The sequence below is a fragment of the Oryctolagus cuniculus genome, chromosome 4, assembly GCF_964237555.1.
Source record: "Oryctolagus cuniculus chromosome 4, mOryCun1.1, whole genome shotgun sequence".
NCBI lineage: Eukaryota > Metazoa > Chordata > Mammalia > Lagomorpha > Leporidae > Oryctolagus > Oryctolagus cuniculus.
Window position 1 is genome coordinate 92,366,308 of NC_091435.1, and position 21,070 is coordinate 92,387,377.

Below are 21,070 nucleotides of genomic sequence, written 5' to 3' on the forward strand. Positions count from 1 at the left end.
GCTCCCGTCCTGTTCAGCCCTCACCAAGCTCTTCCCTACCTTTGGCCTTGGTCTTCGTGTATGTTGTTTTCTCTGCATGAAAACTGCGCTTCCCTCTTCTTCAAACCAGAGGCTTCTCCTCATCCTAACGTCAGATCCAATGTCACCTCCTCATAACCTTGACCACTAATTTAAAGTTAGTATCTGTTACTCAATTACCACTATATGAATAAGGATTTATATTAGATGATATGTAATGGATTTATAAAAGAGGTTGCATTAGGTTTTAGTATATAAAATACAAACATATGGCATGCATCTCTGTAATATGTGAATATCACTGTGCTTATCTATTGTTACCCTGTGACAGCCTATGGTTACTTTTCTATTACTTATTGTTGTTCCCTTTCAACTGCACCTCAGTCTTTGAGGACAGAGACCTTGACTATTTTGTGCACTGGGCAGGGCTGTGCCCTTCTCTGAGCCACAATGTGTTCATTTTTAGGCAGCAGAATATTAACCTGCCTTGACCAATTCCAAGGCCATTGTAAACTGTAAATCAGAGAGTGGAGAAGGAACCACTTGGCAAATGGCAAGAGCCACCAAAACTGTGCGTGAATGTGATGGATTCACTTCCAGTTTTCCAGAAAACCCCAGAGTGCAGCGTAGAGGAGTTGCCTACATCAGTCGCCGCAGCTGCTCAGATGTGACTCTTCTCTATCTCGCTTCTCTCAGATTAAAGTGGGTGAAAATGTCTGGGGACCCTACTGTGGAGAGAAAGCCCCAGAAGCCATCAGTACCCAGAGCCACAGTGTCCAGATCCTGTTCCGCAGCGACAACTCGGGAGAGAACCGGGGCTGGAGGCTCTCATACAGAGCTGCAGGTAACCCCGCCCCCAAGCACACACACACACACACACACACACACACTGCACAAACCAGGGCTGGAGGCTCCCATACAGAGCTGCAGGTAACCCCGCCCCCAAGCACACACACACACACACACACACTGCACAAACCAGGGCTGGAGGCTCCCATACAGAGCTGCAGGTAACCCCGCCCCCAAACACACACACACACACACACACACACACTGCACAAACCAGGGCTGGAGGCTCTCATACAGAGCTGCAGGTAACCCCGCCCCCAAACACACACACACACACACACATACACATTGCACACTGAGTGGCTGTGCTCCACACTCACAGGGGTGGGTGTTGTCTGAAGGAGTGCACATCAGGGACTCACTAGCTGTGGAGTTTGGGACCAAGGTTCGTGCCTTTCTCCATCTATAAAACGCGGACCAGGGCAGCCATGATGTGGGTTTGGGACTAGACTAATAATTCTCAGAACCTGCTGCGCTGCAGCATCATGTGGGGGAGATTCTCTCGTTCCCTGACTCCCACCCTGCACCTGCTGACTCCTGAGTCCTGGAGCGGGTTCTTCTACTTCCAGCCTCCTGTAAGTCAGGGACTGGAATTGGGTGTGGCCCGGAAGCCCAGAATGTTTCATTCTCCTTTGAATGTTTGCCTCCTCCCTGGCCCCTAGATGGCAAAGCCACAGCTCTTGCTCCTCTCTTTCTCAAGACAGCCAGTCCTGGCCCTAAAGCAGTAGAACCATTTGGCCCAAGAGTCTGCAGTAGCTCAAGTAACAAGAGGGTGGATGTCATTGACGAGAAAATCACGGTCCCATCAGGACTCGGGTCCAGGGGGCTGCTCCTTTGCAGCCAGACTCTGTCTGGTTTCTCATCTGCTGTCCTTTCATTTGCTGCCCACCAGGAAACGAGTGCTCAGAGCTGCAGCCTCCCGACCAGGGGAAAATTGAACCTTTGCAGGCCAAGTATTTCTTCAAAGACCAAGTGCTCGTCAGCTGTGACACAGGCTACAAAGTGCTGAAGGTGCAGGGCCCTGTTTGGGGAGGGGAGCGGCCAAGCCAGAGGGCAGACGGGCCAGAGCTTATCACAAGTCCCAGCACAGGATTTCCTCCCGAATGCTCCACGAATTCCAAAGGACGCATCCCAGACTGTCTGTTGCTTCCAGAAGTAGTCAAAAAAAAAAAAAAAAAAAAAAAAAAAACTGTTATGAGAACATGAGTTTGCTTGAATTTCATGAAATAGGAGTCATCCAGCCCTGTAAGGTCAACAGCCTTAGGGGGTGACCCCTGGAAAGGGAAATCCGGCAGATGGGCGCTCCTAGACTCCGGTGCTCTGACATAATGGTTCCCCAGGAATCACTTGATGAGTGTAAGATATCATCTCACCTGAGGTCAATTAAAGCAGAATTTTTGGGGCTGGGGACAGGGACAGGCTTTTCTTTGATGCTCTCTGGCTGAGTGCCATGTGTAGCCAAACTAGAGGACCGCTACCCTCTAGAATGGTTCTCAGAGGGCTCCCTGGACAGCAGCAGCAGCAGCACCTGGAACTCGCTAGAAATGCCAGGTCTTGGGCAAGCCAGACCCACTGAGTCAGACGCTCTGGGGGCAAGGCCCAGCAGTCGGTTTCAACTCCAGAGAAGGAGTCAAGGTTGCAGTCTTCCCTTAGGAATCAGTTGTCCAAACGCCTTTTTGTTGCCTCTGTACAAGTGGGGAAGATGCATCCAGCATTCTGTTTCCCTGACCTTCAAGCTTGTCCTTGGAGGCCCAGGGGTGGGAAGTCAAGTTTGAAAGTTTCAGTGCGCTTGGCTGATAAATGACCACTGACCATCCCCCTCCCCCAACCTCCTTTCCCCCACTCCCTTCTTCCTGCTTCTTTCTAGGATGATGTGGAGATGGACACCTTCCAGATTGAGTGTCTGAAGGATGGGACTTGGAGTAACAAGATTCCTACCTGCAAAAGTAAGGAAACCAAGTGGTTGATTACAAGGATAACGTGCCCTCTCCCTTCCCCCGGCCTCCCCACTCACTGGGGGGATCTGAGCACAAAGAGCACAAGGGTGAAAGCTTGCCAAGAGCACCCTAAGAGGGGTGGGGGCAGGGCTTAGGGACACTTGAGCACAGGACAAAAAAAGTATACAATAGCACTCTAGAATCCCGAAAGACACTTCTCGTGGGCCCCAATCCGCTTTCCAGATTCCGATGTTAGCTCAGCCTGCACGCAGGTCGCCTCACTAGCTGGAGGGACAGCGCATCTGCAGCTGTGGACTCAGCTCTGCCAGTTGTTAGTTGAGGACATAAGTTAGGTTCTGGTACCCAGCACCGAGGGACCCTGCTGCTCTCTGCGTGACCAGCAGCCCTTTCCTCCGAGTCTTCTGGGGCAGTTCCTGTCTCAGGGCTGTGAGGGTGGCACAGGGGATGTGGCTCCCCCTGGCCCTTGGGACCCGTGGTTCTTGCCCTCCCTCTGCTCCTCATCCATGCTGACCATGGACAGGATCCATCGCCTCAACGACAACATGAAGGGGTTTGGACTAGTTTTAGTAGTCCTTCAAAAAGGGTGTGGAAGAATGCATTTATTTGGGTACAAGAAATATTTGAAATCCATTCTTTTTTTATAACAAGTATTTTAATGAAGTTTTGAAGACTCTTCCTATATGCTAGTGGCTCTACAATAATATAACCCATCTAAATCTAGAAATTTCTAAACACCCCCACCCACCCACCCACCCAGGACCATAGTTTTAGAATCTTGCTTATGGCAGCAGTGATGCAGGAGGCAGGGTGACAGGAACCAGGGAAGGAAGGAAGGGGTGGGGGTGACTTCAAAACCTTGAGGTGAGGAGTCAGGAATTAGGGCTGGCTGCCCCGCCCCCGTTCTCTGACTTTTCCTGAAGATTTGGCAGTGCTGACCTTTTCCCTTTCTCCTAGGCAGAGAATTGCCCAGGGGCCCACGGGGATACCCTCAGGCCATGGTGCTCCCTTGAGGCAAATCCCAGACAGAACTCTGAGCAGGACTGTGTTCTCGGTTTTTCTTTTTAATATGATGATGTGGCTCAGGGCCCACTGTGGAAGAGGAGGGGCTTATCATGGCTTCAGCACGCCTTCCCTGGATGCCTGGGCAGAGTTCTGTAGGAATGCAGAGGAAAAAGATAAGTCCACACACGCAACTCTAACCCGTGGCTCAGTGTGTGGTTCTGTGGCTGAGTTCTGGGCCACAGGCCCTACAGCACAAGGTGAGTGGAAAGGAGGCTACGGAGTGTTCAGGACAGAGCTGACTTTGCAGTCAGGAAGTTCCAGATTTGAACTCTCTCCTGCGAGTGTCCCTAAGCAACTGACTCTGGCTCATTTGACCTCTGTTTCCTGAGGTCTCAACAGGTTAGCACACCTGTCACACATGTGCAGCACCTGGAAAAAGTAAAGACACAATAAAAGCTTGCTTCTCCCACTCCCCAGCCTGATCTCCTCACTTCCTAGATGGAGTTTCTCTCATCACAGCTGGTGAAAGTAGGAAGTACTATCCCTAATCTTTTCCCATGATGAAGCACTTTTTCTTGTAACAGAAGCATTGATTGAGAAGTTACTATTCTATGGGAGAGAACTATTTTACAGGACTTGGCATACAACAGAGTTCCCTGTCATTTCCTACTAAAGAAAGGAGGAAGTTTTTCCTTCCTACTACGACTCTATTTTTGGATGAATTAAGACCATGAAAATTCCCTTTCAGACATGCCTGGCAACCATGCTCACTCAGTAATATCGAGCATCTGTACCAGGCACTGTACTGGTTCTAGGGAGGATGGAAAGACAGGTTGTGGGCGAGGGGCTGGGAAGAGACAAAAAAGTGTGCTCTGGAATCAGAAGTGGGGATTGGGGTCGCTGTCCTGGCCCTGCCTCCTCCCCTTGCTCTGGTGACAAATCCTGCTCTACCCTGAGTGCTCTCTGTCAAATGAGGGTTTGAACCAGCTGAATGCAAAGCTCCCTCCAGGGGCAGAAGTTGATGACCCCCCCTGAGGCAGGGTGCACGGCTGGGCAGCTTCTCAGCACGGCACAGATTCCACAGTCATAACTGTCCTTCCCGCTGGCTCTACCCGCGCTGTGCATTCCTGATAATTCTGGTGGAGTGATTTCTGCATTTCCTGCATGGACTGCTCCTGCTTTGCTTGCTAATTTTTCTCTTTTTCTTTTCTCTCTTTTCCTTTCTCGGCTTGCTTTCTCTGCGTCTCCTGATCCCTCTTGGATCTTCACCATGGTGGCAGAAAGCGAAATGGATTCCGAGTCAGAGCAATTGGCAGAATGAATGACGGGACCCCACCCAGTACAGACATCCAGGACTGGAACACTCACAAGACCCCCTGGGGCTAGAGCTCCTCCACCCCTCCCCACCCACCAACACTGCCCTGCGCATTCCCCTGAAGATTAGGCTGGACGCTGGACAAGGCGACCGCCACAGCAGCGGAAGCTGCTGCACGTATGAAAACAAAAAGTCTCCATTTTGAGGGTTCACCCATCATTCAAACACGACTCTGGCAAACAATGAACAGACATTGGTTTATTCTTTTTGTTAAGCACCCCTAAGTGCTTTGTGCTTTTCTCAATGGAAAAATGCCTTCCATCCCAGAGACACAGGATTCAATGTACAATCACATGGCCTTGGGCTGGCAAAGTTAAAGTGGACCCTCGTTTCTAATCTGGTCCACACTTCACACTTAAATGAGCCAGAATACCTGTGACTTTCTGCCTTCAGAATTGTTACCAGTTGCTGCTTTATGAACAGCCAGCAGTAGGTAAAACAAACAATTGTCCATGTGCTGTGGCTTTGGAGACTCCTGAGACTGTGAACATCTTCTCATTCACAAATCACCCCTTCCACTCGGACCTGCCAAGGGGCTGAAATTCCATCCCTAGAGGGTCTTTCCTCTGGGGCTTACAAGTTTTGTGTTCCTTAAATTTCATGGATGAAAGGGTTCAAAACGACGGTCATCACAATTGAAAGCAGTGGTCCTCGGCTCTGGTGCTGTGGAGCATCACTGGCTTATAAACAGCGGTGAAGATGCTGCAAACTCTGCATAGCCACGTCAGAGAACCCTGGACTTCAATTGTGATTGCCCAATCTATCTGGCGATTAAACGGCCGCATGATGAGAGCAGCATGCAAGCTGAGATACAGCCTGAGGTAGTGGTATCACCAAGGGAGGTGATGGACTGGCTACTAATGACAAGCAGCTGTTGAATAAATCATGTTAAACCCAAGACGTATGAACAGACACTGTACTCAATGTGATTTGGGGAACCATAATTCAAGAGGAACGTTTTATATGTGTCCAAATAATTGCAATGCCAGGCAACACGGGGATGCCACATGGCATCAGTGGGACATGCATAAGGGGTTCTAGAACAAGGAAGCCGTCCTGTCCAGTTAGAAGAGTTAGGAAAGGCTAGCAGGAGGAAGCTGTGTTTGACAAAGGCTTCAAGGGTAGCCAGAGCATGGGGGCAGTGTTTCCCAGGCAGCAGGTTGGCAGGAACTCTGCTGGAAGCGGGAGGCAGCAGAGGGGCTGTGGCTCACAGAAGGCTCTGCTGGTGTTGGAGTGGGTGTCCCTAGGGTGGTAAGGATGAGGCTGGGAGGGTGGCTGGGGCTGAGCACCAGGGGAGCTGACTGTGTGTAGTTCTCTAGGAAGGCCCTGGATTGTCATACAGCGTGCTCAGAACGGCAGGCCGAGGGAGGTGTGCGTGAAGGAGAATGGCAGCAGGAGATGACCGTGGAACAGGGCGCGGGGTTGGAGTTGGGGGGAAGGAGGCCAAGGGGTGGGAAGGAGAAGGACATTTTGATTCTGGTTTGTGGAAAGGACTACAGAGAGCCTTAGAGAAAAGGACAAACTCTGTGTCGAGAGAAGAAGATGGATGGGCTGAGGGGGCGGGGCCTGCTGTGTGCTGGCCGTGCCCTGGGGCACTCACCACGGGAAGTAGCCTGCAGGTCCCAGTGATTCTCGGGCTGTCTGTCACGTGGACTCGGGACAGTGCACCCTTTCCCTGCTCACCATCAGGAAGCTGACCTGAGCCCTTAGTTTCCACTGTTCATTTCTGCCTCTGTCTGCTTGTTATCAGAGCCACATGTGCAGGAACAGGTCCTTTTAAAACTTTGCCAGGGTTGGGGGGAGAGGGTGAACAGGGAAGAAGGAGCAGCAAATCCCATTAGGATGGGGGTGGAGCTTGACATCGGTGGTTGGGCCATGTGGCCACCTGGCTTCCAGCAATGGCGGTAGGGCTAGGGCCTAGGATGGTGTCAGGGTGTAGATCGCGCCATAGATAAAGACTGTGCCATTTTCCTAATAAACTACCCAATCAAAGTTACGGGGGACAAGAGTGACCCCAATATCTAAGCACCACCATGTTTCCTGAAAAAGGAGGAAAAGCCTGCCCTCATCTCAGCAGAAAAACAAATTTAAAACTCATTCTAGCTTTAATAATGACTATGCTTACCTCTCTTATCCTACTGCTGGCTTGCACATGTTTTACCTTGCAAAGTATTTGTTTGGGGTGATCACAACAAATGTGGGTGGCTTGTCCAGGGGAGCTGGAGGGCAGGACAAAGCCGGTTTTCTCAGTGTTTGCCTTCCTTGTGGATAAGGGGAATCCACACTTACTCCCTTCTTCACCTTTCCTTCAACCCAGAGGGCCCTGGAACCACCTACATTTTAAGATAGATGATGCTCTAGTCCAAGGTGAATTTGGAAACCTAAGATTAAAATCACAATGTCTGAGTAATACTCAGGGTAAATTATTACCCCTCGCTGTTTCCCATGGGATGCAAGTGAAATTCAGGAGGAGGTGAAACTTGGGAAATACCTGGTGACAACTAACATCCATAGTAGCCAGCTAGCATCTGCTAGAGGCCACGTAACTGGAAAGCAGACCCTTAAGAACGGTCGGCTCCACTTACTACAAGAGCACTGGGTGTAAGGTCAGATCTAGTTCTCACTCTGAACGTCAGTATCTGAGTGACCTCAACTAGTCAAGTCTACTGGGTGGCCTCATCTCTGAAATATGAAGCATTTGCTAGATGGCCCACCCTTGGGTTGGTTTCTGGCCATGAAATTGAAGGATCCCTCTATGGCTCTTGGGCTCTGTCGTAGGCTGTCATACCTAAAATGACATGAGCATCCCCCTCTGGAGGAGGGCCCTGGATTGGGTCCTCCATCTCTGATGTAGCCGTGAATACGGGCTAACCCACACTGGACACCATCAGTGCTAGCAACTCCTGGAAGACCTGGCTGGAATGGAAGCTCCTCCGAAGACCCCCTCTGAGGAGCAGGCATTTTTAGTCATGTCCTGTACTGGACTACAGCCAACCCCAGTGACCAGCTACCAATAACTGGAGAAAATGAATAAGCAAAGACTAAAAACTGACTCATCCCAATCCACCTCCTGCCTTCCGCACCAAGCGTGCTGCCTGGAGAGAGCCAGAAAGGTGGGGCTGGGTACTCAGGCAGCAACTGGGCTTTTGTTTCTCTGGCTTTGGTTTTTTGGTGATAAGCTCCAATGTGAGCACATTAATCACTCTTACTCAGCCCGTGGTTGGGACTGGAGGAATGGAAGATTCTTTGGTTCATTGGTTCATGTCTGCCAAAATTTTCTCATTGAACCACGGGGCTTCGTGCTTAGGCAGAAGAGGCAGAATACTGCACGGCAGAACCAGACGTCAAGAAAGGGCCCATGGCAGGGCAGAGTTGGGGTCTGCTTGTATCAGCAGACCTGGCCCACCCTGTAATGGACACCAGATCAGGTGAGTTGACCACCCAGTAGTACTGTAATAGATGGGAGAAAACCCAAAGGTGGGGCTGTTGGAAGTGAAACACTGTGGAATCCGGGGGCACCATTCAGGTAGATTATAACATCGCTTTCTGGAGTCGTGCACCCTGCATATCTATTTGAGGCCAGCTCATTAGATAGGCCCAACAGGAAGAGCAAAAGGTAGTTGAGGCGTCTGACGTTTTCTCTTCCAGTGGTAGACTGTGGAGTCCCAGCAGAGCTGGAGCACGGGCTGCTCACCTTCTCCTCCAGGAGCAACCTCACCACGTACGCGTCTGAGGTCATGTACTCCTGCCAGCAGCCCTATTACAGGCTGCTGCACAATGTCTCAGGTGAGCTCTCCATACCACCCCATCCCTGTCTCACCCTGCACACGTGGGCCTCGGGGTTAGGCTCGGAAAGGAATAACTGCTCCTCACCTGTGGCCCCTCCTAATGCAAAGAGCACCTCCCCCATTTCCCCTCAGCCCGTTCACCCATCCCAGGAGCTCTTGGGGTTGTCCCCACTTAGACGCAGAAACTGAGTCTCGGGACCAAAACTCAGGCATTTTTTTCTCCCATATTTAAATCCAGCACTGATTTTGCTAACGAGCGTAGCTCTTGTTGGTGGGAGCACAAAAGGGCCATAGGCTGGCACAACTAAGATAAAGGAGAGCCTAAAAGAACCCTCATTCCCCTTCGTACTGCCCAGGGTTTGCAGAGAATGGCCAGGGTTGCTGCTTTGGCCAGTCTCTGCTTTAGCTTCTGGCTGTGAGTACCTTTGACCTGACCAGCCCCATTCAGTGGGCCTGGCGGGAGTCCTTCCTTCAAAGACCTGTCCCCTCGTATGCACAGGGTCTGGGTGTGGGAAGGAGTGGAGTGAGGAGCAGATCTGGCTGCCTCACCCAAGGCCCAGCACAATTTCTGATTATGACTCAAGCCCAGCTGCAGCTGTCTGCATCCAGGCCACATCCATGCCACCAGACAGGAGGAGTCCTTGCTGCCCCAGGAACTGGGCACAGCACACAGGCCAAGGGCAAAGGACAGCAGTGGCCAGCCCATTGGCCCCAGTGGAGGTGTACAAGGAATTGGGAAGCAAAACACTTGGGCACCTGCCCCACCTCTCCCTGTCTCTCAGGCCCACACCCCAAGAGTGAGGCTCTGGCACCCCAACACCCTCCCTCTATGCTCAGTCCCCAGCAGAAAAGGAGCCCTCAGGAGATTGGGGAGGGGGAGACATCAGCTCTGCCTCTGTCACACACAAGCCATGAAAAAATTTTCCTAATTTCTCTAAGTCTCCCGGTCCTCCGTCTGCAAAAAGGGAGCAGGACACAGCTCACAGGGTTATCATGGGCTCAAATGAGATGGTGGCCAAGTGGAGAAGGGAGGGAGGGTAGGGCATGTGCAGAGGACTGTGTGAACCAAAGTCTCTATGACTCATGAGGAGGAGGCGCTGTCCAGGGCTGGGCAGTGTGGGGCAGGGAGGGGAGCAGCCCTCTGACAGGCAGCAGGCAGTGTCAGAGCCCTGGCTGGTGTGCTGAAGAGAGCTGTGGTCATTTATGAGGACAAAGAGGAGCCAGTGGTGATGTGGGGCTGAAGAGGGACATGGTCTGACCCTTCAGGTCACAAAGAGGAATGGCTCAGAGGAAATGGCACCGGAAGACCATTTGAAAAACTTTTGGAGTGATCCACAGTAGAGGAATAAGAACCCAGATCTATTTTCCACAGGTTGCAAATCAACCTATTCCTGCCCTCCTTTTTCACTCGCACAGGTGTGTATACCTGCTCTGCCCAAGGCATCTGGACAAATGAAGTCCTGGGGAGAAGCCTGCCCACCTGCATTCCAGGTACCTCACCCTCCAAATCCTAGGCCTCAAGGTCTCCCATCCAAGGCCCTAGAGCCCCAGCTGCTCTGGCTGCTCACAGGGAGTTGGCAGGCATGATGCTTTGATGGTTTCTTAAGAGATGTCTTCAGAAGGTTAAAGGTCAGAGTGACACAGCCTCACACTTTCTCAAACCATCCAAACTATAAATTCAGCCTACTCTGTTATATCAAGAGCTCTCTTGTCTCCTCTCTGTCCAGTTCTGCTCCTTTCAAACCAGCTTTTTCATCCAGAGCAATCTGTGTGTGCACCTGCTGTTTCTTCAGGGAAATCAAGAAAGTGATCATCCTGTCCTTGAGCTCCATTATGCTATGAAGGAGAGGATGACAAGACAAATAACAAATAACCTCAGGACAGAATAATAGCTTCTTCCAAACAGCAGTGTGCTCAAGTCTTTTTGATTGCTGACTTCCCCATGATTTACCTACTGTCCTCACTTAAAAATAGTGGGGAGGAGCACGGCACTGTGGTGTAGCAGGTAAAGCTGCCACCTACAGTGCTGGCATCCCTTAAGGGCACCAGTTCAAGTCCTGGCTGCTCCACTTCCAATCCAGCTCCTGCTAACGTGCCTGGGAAAACAATGGTTAATGGCCTAAGTCCTTGGGGCCATGCACACACATGGAAGACTGAATGAAGCTACTGGCTCCTGGCTTCACCCTGGCCTAGCCCTGGCCATTGTGGCCATTTGGGGAGTGACCCAGCAGGTGGAAGCTCTCAATTTCTCTCTGCCTCTGCCTCTACCTCTTTTATTTCAAAAAAATGGGAACAGAATTTTATGATGTCACTGTGCATACAGAATCTGGGGATATTTGCTTTGGCATTGTAATTACCAGTATGGATAATTTACATTACAATCACAATGCCTATATATTCAAATTGACTTAGAAAATTACAGCCCCAAAATACACACAGTAGGGTGAGACCAATAACCTAGGAAAGCATAAACTTAATATTTATAGTGATTAACATTTTTGAAAGCAAGAATACCAGTAAATAAATAATACAACCAGTAAAGATACCATTGATCAAAAATGAAAATTGAACGTCTTCCCTGATTCCAATTGCAAGCTTGTGCGAACAGTAGGAGCTTTGCAATATGGTTAAGTATTGGGTGGCATCTGTATTTTACTAAGCTATACTGTTGGATAAGCTGAGATACTGTATTATATGAATGGTACATTTTAGTAGCCCTCATTAGTGATTCAGTAGGCTTCCAGTTGTCAGATTAGTTATTACATTGAAAAGGCTATGGGGTTGTTTACTATCAATCCTTAACAAGTGAAGAGAACGTTAGCATTTAGGGGTCAGTTCTGGCTATCATGGGTGCTGTGGTATCCTTGAGACGTGGGATATAGCTTCACATGATTGTCTAGGATGAGTGAGGACCAGGAGGGAGACTCCACACCAGAGGTCTTTATGTCTACTGAAGAATTTATGAGGAGTGGAAAGAAGGGAAAGGACATCCCACTCACTTCAATTAGGCTTGGTCAGGAGCAAACCAAGGGCTCTAGGTGGTAAAGCCCCAAAGAAGAAGAGAATGGTAGATCTGTGCCAAACTGGAGGTGCAAATCCCCATTTTGCCAAAAGATCATGTGAGCCAAAGAAAACTCACAATGGATTCTATCCTGGGAAGCCATGTTGTAACTTCTGGAAGGAACAGGTGCACTGAACTGGGAATCAGAATTGGATCCCGATTCTGGTTATGCTGCTTTGTACCTGTAACCTAAGGTTACCCTGGTAAGTAACCCCTCCCCCCTCTGTTGGGCTATTATTCCATACATTAGAAGTACTGGAGCAGGACCAAGTGATCCATGACATTCAGTGACTCTTAACAGTCATCACCCTTTGTTCGTACAAAGCATCTTGGACACAACAAGTCATGATACTATTCTAATACCCAGTGTCGAGCAGAATCATGATATATTACTGAACCAGGCCAGAAGTTGCTAAATTCTCTCATTCTAAAAAACTGGGATTAAAACAGGATGCAAGTGAGGATGGAAGCAGCCATTTTGTCCAGCATCATGATGTCTACCCTTCGAGGAAGAGTGCAAACGTTATTTGCCCCTTACTTCAAAGACAAGAAAATTAAAGATGAGGATGTTGCAGCAACTTGTTCAAGTATACCTCCAGAGTCAGGGGAAGAGCTGGAAGGTGAATCCAAGGCTTCTGATGTCAACACAAGCAACACTGAGCCATTCTCTGACTCTGGTCATGTTTCGTGCCATCCTCAGTAACCTAGACTCCAGGAGCATCACGTGTTTGTCTTAAGGACTCTATCTCAGTATGCACTGTCTTCTAGAGCGCATGGCTCTACACAGCTACAGCTGTAAGATTTCAAGGTTTCTTTGTCCCAGGAAAGACAGAGTAGGGATCGGCAGCAGCCAGCATGAATGACCCTGTTTCAGTGAACATTGCCAAAGGCTCGTTGCATTATTCAACCTCGAAAGGAGAAGGGCACGTCAAACAGAGAAACAGTTTAGTGGAAAATGAAGTAGAGTCATTGGAGACATGCATTCCCCCTCTTTCCCTGCCACTAATAGCTCTGAGCGAGTCAATTGCCTTCCTGGAAACTCCGTTTCTCTGTCTGTAAATCAGCTCTTCTCTGAGGTGCCTGCAGCCCTGACCTTCTGTGTCCCAGGGTTTGCCAAAAGAGACTTGGTTGGAAAAAGACACTGTTCAGCACTGGCTTTGTTGTGGCTGTTGATTGAGCCAAACGATGTGTTCCTCACCAAATGAGGCCTTTCAGTACTGGATGAATTGTTACCCAGGGCAAGTCCCAAACCTGTCTTGAGATGTCACCTTGTTGTCTGCTGCTTGTAACTGGGAGCCTGACCCTCAACTTTGAAGGAGCAGACCACAGAGAGTTGCAAACACCCGTTCACATCTGGCCTGGGCAAATGAATGACAGGATTCCCCAGGATCATGCAAGAAGCATTTGGCATCAGAAAGAAGAGCATCTGAAAAACATTAGCCTGCTGAAAGGCTGCCATCCCGAGGTTGCCAACAAAACTCAAATGTTCCATGGTCTCTGAAGGCCTACTGGAGGCACCTAGAGTCAAGGAGTGTAGCCTAGCCATTTGCAACCTGGAGGAGGCCCACACGCATGCCCGGCTTACCTCCCAGGCCCAAGCACACTGCCTGGAAAAGGTCCAAGCAACCTTGTTATTATCCAGCAGGGGGCTGGTCCTGAAGACCCTCTGCTCATGGGCCAGAAGCTCGTGGCTGGAGGCTGGTGATGTGTGTGCACTCTGAAGGTGCAACCCAGTGGAACGAAGTGACTCAGACTTTTCTCCTCCCCCTACAGGGCCTGCGGAGGTCCTGAGTGCAATGATGGGTGGCCTACAGCAGGACCCATGCATCATTGCTTGTAGATTATGCCACATTTCCCTGACCTTGAATACCCGGGCCTTGAATCCATGGCTACCAACCCATGAGTCCTTTAGAACAGAGAAGGAGTCTGCAAAACTCATGCCCATGGGCTTATATGTAATGAGGCAGCGTGGTATGGAGGACGAGACAGCTGTCATAGGCTCTAGTGAAGCCACACGTCTCAAGTTGATAGTTGTCACCTTGGGTTAATCTTTAACCTCTGAAGAGTTCTACCAACTTATAAAATGTGGGTGACCAGGGGAAAACTGAAACAAAATTCAAAGGAATTTGGAATGTGAGATCATCTTGGCTAACTGCTTCATTTGGCATATCAAAAGCTGAAATCTCGTAGTGGCTTGGAGTCGCATCAGCAATAGAAAGGCCAGGTCTTCTCCAGGAGTCTCCATTCCCAGTGCAGCATCTGCTGTGGCCTGCTGGCTAGTCTTGCCCTGCCCATGGAGGTGGAAGTACCCACAGCATGGGCCTACATAAGGGTATGAAATGCTTTTTGGGAAAAACGGGGACAAGTGACCACTGCTAGAGATAGGCCTGGCTAAAGACGATCTGAGCCCAAACTGGTCTGAGTGAGACAGAAGTGGCTCGGGATGGAGAAAGCCCAAATGTGAAATGGTCTAGTCCAGAGCAGGTCCCAGCAAGGAAAGGACTAGATGGAAGGAAGGCCAGCCCGGAAAGGCTTAGATCCCCACATGACCTGGGCAGAGCAGCCCCAGGCTAGCCTGACATAGGCAGCTCAGGGTACCACAGTGGCGTAATCTACAGTGGATGAGCTGTGCATTCCTCAGGGCTCTTCTCATCCCGCTGGCCTGACCAGTGTCCGTCTCTTGTTCCCACTCCCTCTTTCTCCTCACAGTGTGTGGCCAGCCCTCCCGCTCCCTGCCCAGCCTGATCAAGCGGATCATCGGGGGCCGCAATGCCGAGCCTGGCCTCTTCCCGTGGCAGGCCCTCATAGTGGTGGAGGACACCTCGAGGGTGCCCAACGACAAGTGGTTTGGGAGTGGTGCCCTGCTCTCTGAGTCCTGGATCCTCACGGCAGCTCACGTGCTGCGCTCCCAGCGCAGAGACAACACGGTGATCCCAGTCTCCAGGGAGCACGTCACTGTCTACCTGGGCCTGCACGACGTGCGGGACAAATCGGGGGCCGTCAACAGCTCGGCTGCCAGAGTGCTGCTGCACCCGGACTTCAACATCCAAAACTACAACCACGACATAGCTCTGGTGCAGCTGCAGGAGCCCGTGCCCCTGGGGCCCCACGTCATGCCCATCTGCCTGCCCAGGCCGGAGCCTGAAGGCCCAGCCCCCTACATGCTGGGCCTGGTGGCCGGCTGGGGCATTTCCAATCCCAATGTGACAGTGGATGAGATCATCAGCAGTGGTACCCGAACCCTGTCAGATATCCTACAGTACGTCAAGTTGCCCGTGGTGCCGCACGCTGAGTGCAAAACCAGCTATGAGTCCCGCTCGGGCAACTACAGTGTCACGGAGAACATGTTCTGTGCTGGCTACTACGAGGGCGGCAAGGACACGTGCCTTGGGGACAGTGGCGGAGCCTTTGTCATCCTTGATGACTTGAGCCGGCGCTGGGTGGCCCAAGGCCTGGTGTCCTGGGGGGGCCCCGAAGAATGTGGCAGCAAGCAAGTCTATGGTGTCTACACCAAGGTCTCCAACTACGTGGACTGGGTGTGGGAGCAGATGGGCTCACCCCAGGGCCTGGGGGAGCTGCAAGTGGAGCGGTGAGCTGGCTCACATCCTCAGGGCCCGTCTACCCTGCCCCAGCCCGAGTGAGGCTGCACCACACACTTCCAAAAACACACTCCAGATTTTGACCAGACCAAAGGGAATGGCACACCCTGATCTAGTGGGGAGCCCCTCTTCCCGAGACAGCCCCTGGGACCCTGAGAGGCAATGATGTGGTAAGAGGAAAAGGCTCTGGGCAAGAGACCTGAGTCTGTGACCTCAGCCAAATCCCTTCTCCTCCCGGCGCCTTGCTCTCCCCAGCAGTGCAAGGAGGGAGCCAGACCAGAGGGCCTCCGGGCCAATGTCAGCACTCCTCTCCAAGCCGGGCTTTGCTCCAGGGGTCTTGGTTCACCCCTAATCACTTACCAAACCCATTGGTGCAACCGAGCTCGGGTCTGGCTAACAGCAAGGATTCCTTTGAACCGAACGCTCCCAGTTCTTCCCTCTGGGGAAACAGTTCCAGCCCCTCGTCTAGAAAAATACCATGTGGGATTGAGGAGGCAGGGATCACATCCTGGTGGCCCTTCTCTCCTAGGCTAATTCCTTGGGGGCAGTTTTGTCCCTGGAATTTCCCTCCCAGAAGCATCTTGCCGCCCCTTAGGTCATTAAAGGAATTTCAAAGGGCAAAGAGAAAGCTCAAAGATTTATGGTAACTTGGGGAAGAGAATGGCAGCTGAGGGCTGCCCAACCTCCTAAATTCCTACTGTTGATTAAGAACAGGTGAATTCTGTCCATCCGCCTCTATCAAATGTCAGCTGACACCACAGGGGTCTCACACCTGCCGCTTGGGACAAGCATGAAGCCTCCCCCCTAGCCTTGACATGTGTCACCTGTGAAGGCAACCTGAGCCCCAAACCCCGTTGATCACTTGGAACAAGAGAAGCCCGGCACTGCATCTGCTGTGCTCTGGGCAGGAACATGAAAGAAAGGGTGGGCTCGGGCCACTAAGAGTTCTCCAGCACCCCCGGAGAGTCCACCTGGCAGCACGTTCAAAGGGATCCACACCCTGCGTTCCAGGGCCAGCAGTCAAGAAAAGCCAAGCTCCACTGCTGCAGGCACTGGGAAGAGGTGGAGTCCCAGGTCTGCCCAGGTCTGCCCCAACCGGCTGCAGAATTGCTTACAAACCATTTTCCCTCCCAGAGCCTCAGTTTCCCCATCTACAGCAGGAAAGCATTCAACCCTCTCAAAATCCTCCAGCTGAGTGCGTCCCTGGTGGCCAGAAGCCCCTCCCTGGCCCTGACAGCTGATGGTGTTGCTTCTCCCCTGGGACTCAGAGGAAGGCAACCAGAGAAACCCCTGAGTGGGCTTCCAAGGGAATACTCAGCAGGCGTCCACCACTCCAATTGGTTCATCAGAACACGGCACACTCCTATGTCTATGGCGCATGTAGACGATGTTATATTCCATAGCTATTGTATCACATGCTTCGCTACTCTGTATGGGGCCTCTGCACTCTGTTTCTCCTGTCAGGGGTCTAAAGTGGAAATAAACCCTCTGTGGATAACCAGCAGCTTCTCTGGGTCTCCTAGTGATTTGCCACCAGCTTAGCAACTGACCGTGCGGGTTGAAGAAAAGGCAGGTGACAAGGCTGTGGGTGACGCAGACGTTAATAGACATCTGGACTGACAGCAAAGGCTTGAGAAGGGTGGGGACCAGGGCTTGGTTTGGCTGTGGTTGAAGAGTTTATGAGCAAGGCAGCTGGAATTTAGGCAGGCACTAAGGAGCAGTGCAATTCAGAGGCAAGAACAGAGTTGGATGCTGGTTTGAAATCCACTGGGCTAGAGATGGTACAATGGCATGGGGCAGATTGGTCAGGGGTAAGGAATTTACAGAAAGGCAAAGGGAGCCAAGGGATTCACAAGGGACACACTGGCTGGAAGGCGTGGAGAGAAGAGAAGCCCCAAGGAAGAAGCAGACCGCAGAAAGGGATCGCAGAGACACAGAGGGAACGTGCTTCCGGAGCCGGGGAGGGGAAGCTGGCAAGAGGATGCCGGAGTCCACGGCACTCGGCGCTGCTCCAGAGTCCAGGGAATGACTCCAGAGTGGAAGCGCCCCAAGACAGGGACAAAGCACTACCGTCATCTCTGGGGCAGTGCCCACGGAGCGGCCGCCTGCTGGTGTTTGAAGCTTCTAGGGAAAACTGTAAATCACTGTTGAAAGATACTGAAGAGGCCCCAGTGACAAAGAAAAGCATCCATGTTTCATAGACTAAAAGACTCAATATCGTTAAAATGTGCACCCTCCCAGAGAGATTTACAGAGTAATGCAATCCCCAGAGAAATACCAATGCCATTCCTCACAGAACTAGAAAAAGACACTATTAGAATTTGTATGGATTCACAAAAGAATCTAAGTAATCAAAACAATCTTGCGCTAAAAGAATAAAGCAGGAGGTGTTACAGTACCTGATTTTAAAATATATTACAAAGTATGGTAAATAAAGCAACGTGGCGCTGGCATAAATGCAGATACATGGGCCAGTGGAGCATAAAGGAGACCCTAGAAGTAAGTCCATGCATCTCCAGCCTGCTAGTCTTTGACAAAAGCGCTAATATCATGAATTGGAAAAAGGACAGTCTTTGCAATACATGGTGCTGGGAAAATCGGATCTCCACACGCAGAAGAATGAAACACCCCTATCTCTCAGCATCTATGAAGTTACTGCAAAATGGATTGAAGACCTCAGTGTAAGACACAAATTTGAAACTACCAGAAGAAAACATAGGGGAGACAATTCAAGGATTTTTTTTTAATCTGACCCCAAAAGCACAGGAAACAAAAGCAAAAATAGACAAGTGGGATTTCATCAAACCAAAGAGCTTCTGAACCATAAAGGAAACTATCAGTAGAGTAAACTGATAGCTTACAGAATGGGAGAAAATATTCATAAGCTACATATCTGACAAAGGGATCAAGTCCAGAAAGTATAAGCGACTCCAACAACTGAATACAAAAAAGAAAAATCCAACTTAAAAACTGGGCCGTAGATCTAAACATATTTCCCAAAGGGAAACTTAGAAATGTCCAACAGGTACAGAAAACAGTGCTCAAAATCACTAGTCATCAGGGAAATGCAAGTGAAAATTATAATGAGATACCACTTCACCCCAGTTACATTAAAAAACAAGAAAATATACCAAAAAAAAAAAAAAAAAAAAAAAAAAAACAAGAAATAGCAAGTGTTGGTGAAGATGTGCGTAAAAGGGAGCCCTTGCAAACTGCCCACAAGAATGTAATTCGTACAGCTATTGCAGAAACAGTACAGAAGTTCCTCCAAAATCTAAAGCTAGACTTCCCGGATGATCCAGCAATCCCACCACTGAGGTCTATCCAAGGGAGACGACATCAGTCTGTGGAAGAGACAGCTGCACTCCCATTTTATCACAGCACTGCTCACAGCAGCCAAGATACAACCATCACTAAGTGCATAGAGAAAGTGTGGCACAGGAACACAGGGATGCTGTTCAACCTTTCGAAAGGGTGAAATCTAGCAACAACATAGACGGAACCGGAGGCCACTGTGTTAGGTTCAATAAGCGAAGCACAGACAGGAGTGTCACAACATGTCACTCATGCACAGTCTTTAAAACGTTGATCTATAGAAGTTCGAAGCGTAGTGACACAGGGAAGGGAGGCAGGGAGGGGGGTGGGGAAAGGCTTACTGATGAGTACCAAGGAAGAAGTCCTGGGGTTCTTGTGTACAGTGGGGTGACTTCAGTTCTGTATATTTCTCTACAAATGAAGAAGAAATTAGAAGGTAGGACTTTACATGATTTTTACTATAAATATTCAGTGTTTGAGAAAATAGAATTATTTTTCCCTGATGAGAGATTATGCAATGTATACATGTAGCAAACACCCACATAGTTCCCTATAAATATATACAACCTTTATGTATTTGTTAAAAAGATAAAAGTCTGTAGGAGTTGGGTGTTTGGCCTGGAGAATGAGATGCCACTTGGGACAAACACATCCCTTATCAGAGTGCTTGGGTTTGAGTGCCGGCTCAACTCCTGATTCCAGCTTCCTGCTATTTCATATGCTGGAAGGCAGTGGGTGAAGGCTCAGGTATTGGGTCCCTACTACCTACATGGGGAACCCAGATTCTGTTCCCAACTCCCAGCTTTGGCCTGGCCCAGTCCTGGCTGTTGTGTTGTGGGCACTTGGGGGAGTGAAACAGCGCATGTGAGCACCCTCTCCCTTCTCTCTCTCTCTCTCTCTCTCTCTCTCTCTCTCTCTCTCTCCCCTCCTCCCCTTTCCCTCTGCCTGAGAATGGCTTTTAACCTTTCCTGAGAGGCAAGAAACTGTCCATGCATTCTTTTTTTTCTCTATGGTTTATAATAAAAAAGTCATATGCTCAAGTCTCCAGATTTTGGTTCCTTGAAACCTACAAACCTTTTATTCTTACCACAATGCCCAGTTCTTCAAATGAGAATCTGAATTTCCAGACCTTGGTCTCTGTTTTGCTCTTTCAAAAGTCAAAACCTGCCTTTTGTTCACCTAAAACAATAGAAGCTCCAGCTTCAATGGTTGAAGACCCCAAGGACAAAGAACATTCCTGACTGATGAAAAAATGCTTCAGATAAAGCTTCAAAAATAGCATCTACCTGTATATGTAAACATCACTGTTACAGTTCCACATATGGTCCCAGAGCCATTCTATCACCCCCGGAAGTGTAGGTTTATCAAAAATTCAGATGCCTGCTTTATTTCCAACTTTGTGCATTTTGTGGCACTTTCTTCTTCCAAATCTTCATCTCCAAAGGAGAGGGAAGAATATGAAGACTCACAGTCAACTCCTCTTTGGAGGAGAGATTGTAGATTGAGTGGGAGGCAGGGCAGTGGAAACTGATGTTTAGGACAAGAAGTCTCGACCACGTGTTAGAGGCACAGAAGGCAAACACAGCAGAGGGATAGGAAACTCCAAGGCCAGGGGTTTAGAAGGGAGGGGATCCAGAGCACATAATGTATTCTTTTTTTTTTTTTTTTTTTTTTTTTGACAGGCAGAGTGGACAGTGAGAGAGAGAGACAGACAGAGAGAAAGGTCTTCCTTTTGCCGTTGGTTCACCCTCCAGTGGCCGCCACGGCCGGCGTGCTGTGGCCGGTGCACCGCGCTGAACCGATGGCAGGAGCCAGGAGCCAGGTGCTTTTCCTGGTCTCCCATGGGGTGCAGGGCCCAAGCACCTGGGCCATCCTCCACTGCACTCCCTGGCCACAGCAGAGGGCTGGCCTGGAAGAGGGGCAACCGGGACAAAATCCGGCGCCCCGACCGGGACTAGAACCCGGTGTGCCGGCGCCGCTAGGCGGAGGATTAGCCTAGTGAGCCACGGCGCCAACCCACATAATGTATTCTTAAAGAAAAGAATGCACACAGCAGGGGAAGACAGGGAGCAGAGTAGCCGGGCAAATTTCCACCCAATGGACTC

General features: G+C 50.1%; 1 protein-coding gene across 4 annotated transcripts in view; it reads left to right on the forward strand.

Annotated features, from left to right (window-relative positions):
• The window catches only part of MASP1 (MBL associated serine protease 1), a 70,237-nt gene that overhangs the window by 36,972 nt on the left and 12,195 nt on the right, over positions 1 to 21,070 (forward strand). For 2 of the 4 annotated variants that reach the window (XM_070073181.1, XM_008266638.4), the window contains 5 exons: positions 715 to 862; positions 1,760 to 1,878; positions 2,735 to 2,813; positions 8,851 to 8,988; positions 10,407 to 10,481. In XM_070073181.1, the coding sequence (XP_069929282.1) occupies positions 715 to 862; positions 1,760 to 1,878; positions 2,735 to 2,813; positions 8,851 to 8,988; positions 10,407 to 10,481 (559 nt within the window). Of the gene's footprint in view, positions 1 to 714; positions 863 to 1,759; positions 1,879 to 2,734; positions 2,814 to 5,107; positions 6,101 to 8,850; positions 8,989 to 10,406; positions 10,482 to 14,760; positions 17,155 to 21,070 lie in introns of those variants that run through there. The other 2 variants (XM_008266637.4, XM_008266639.4) reach the window with 2 other exon arrangements.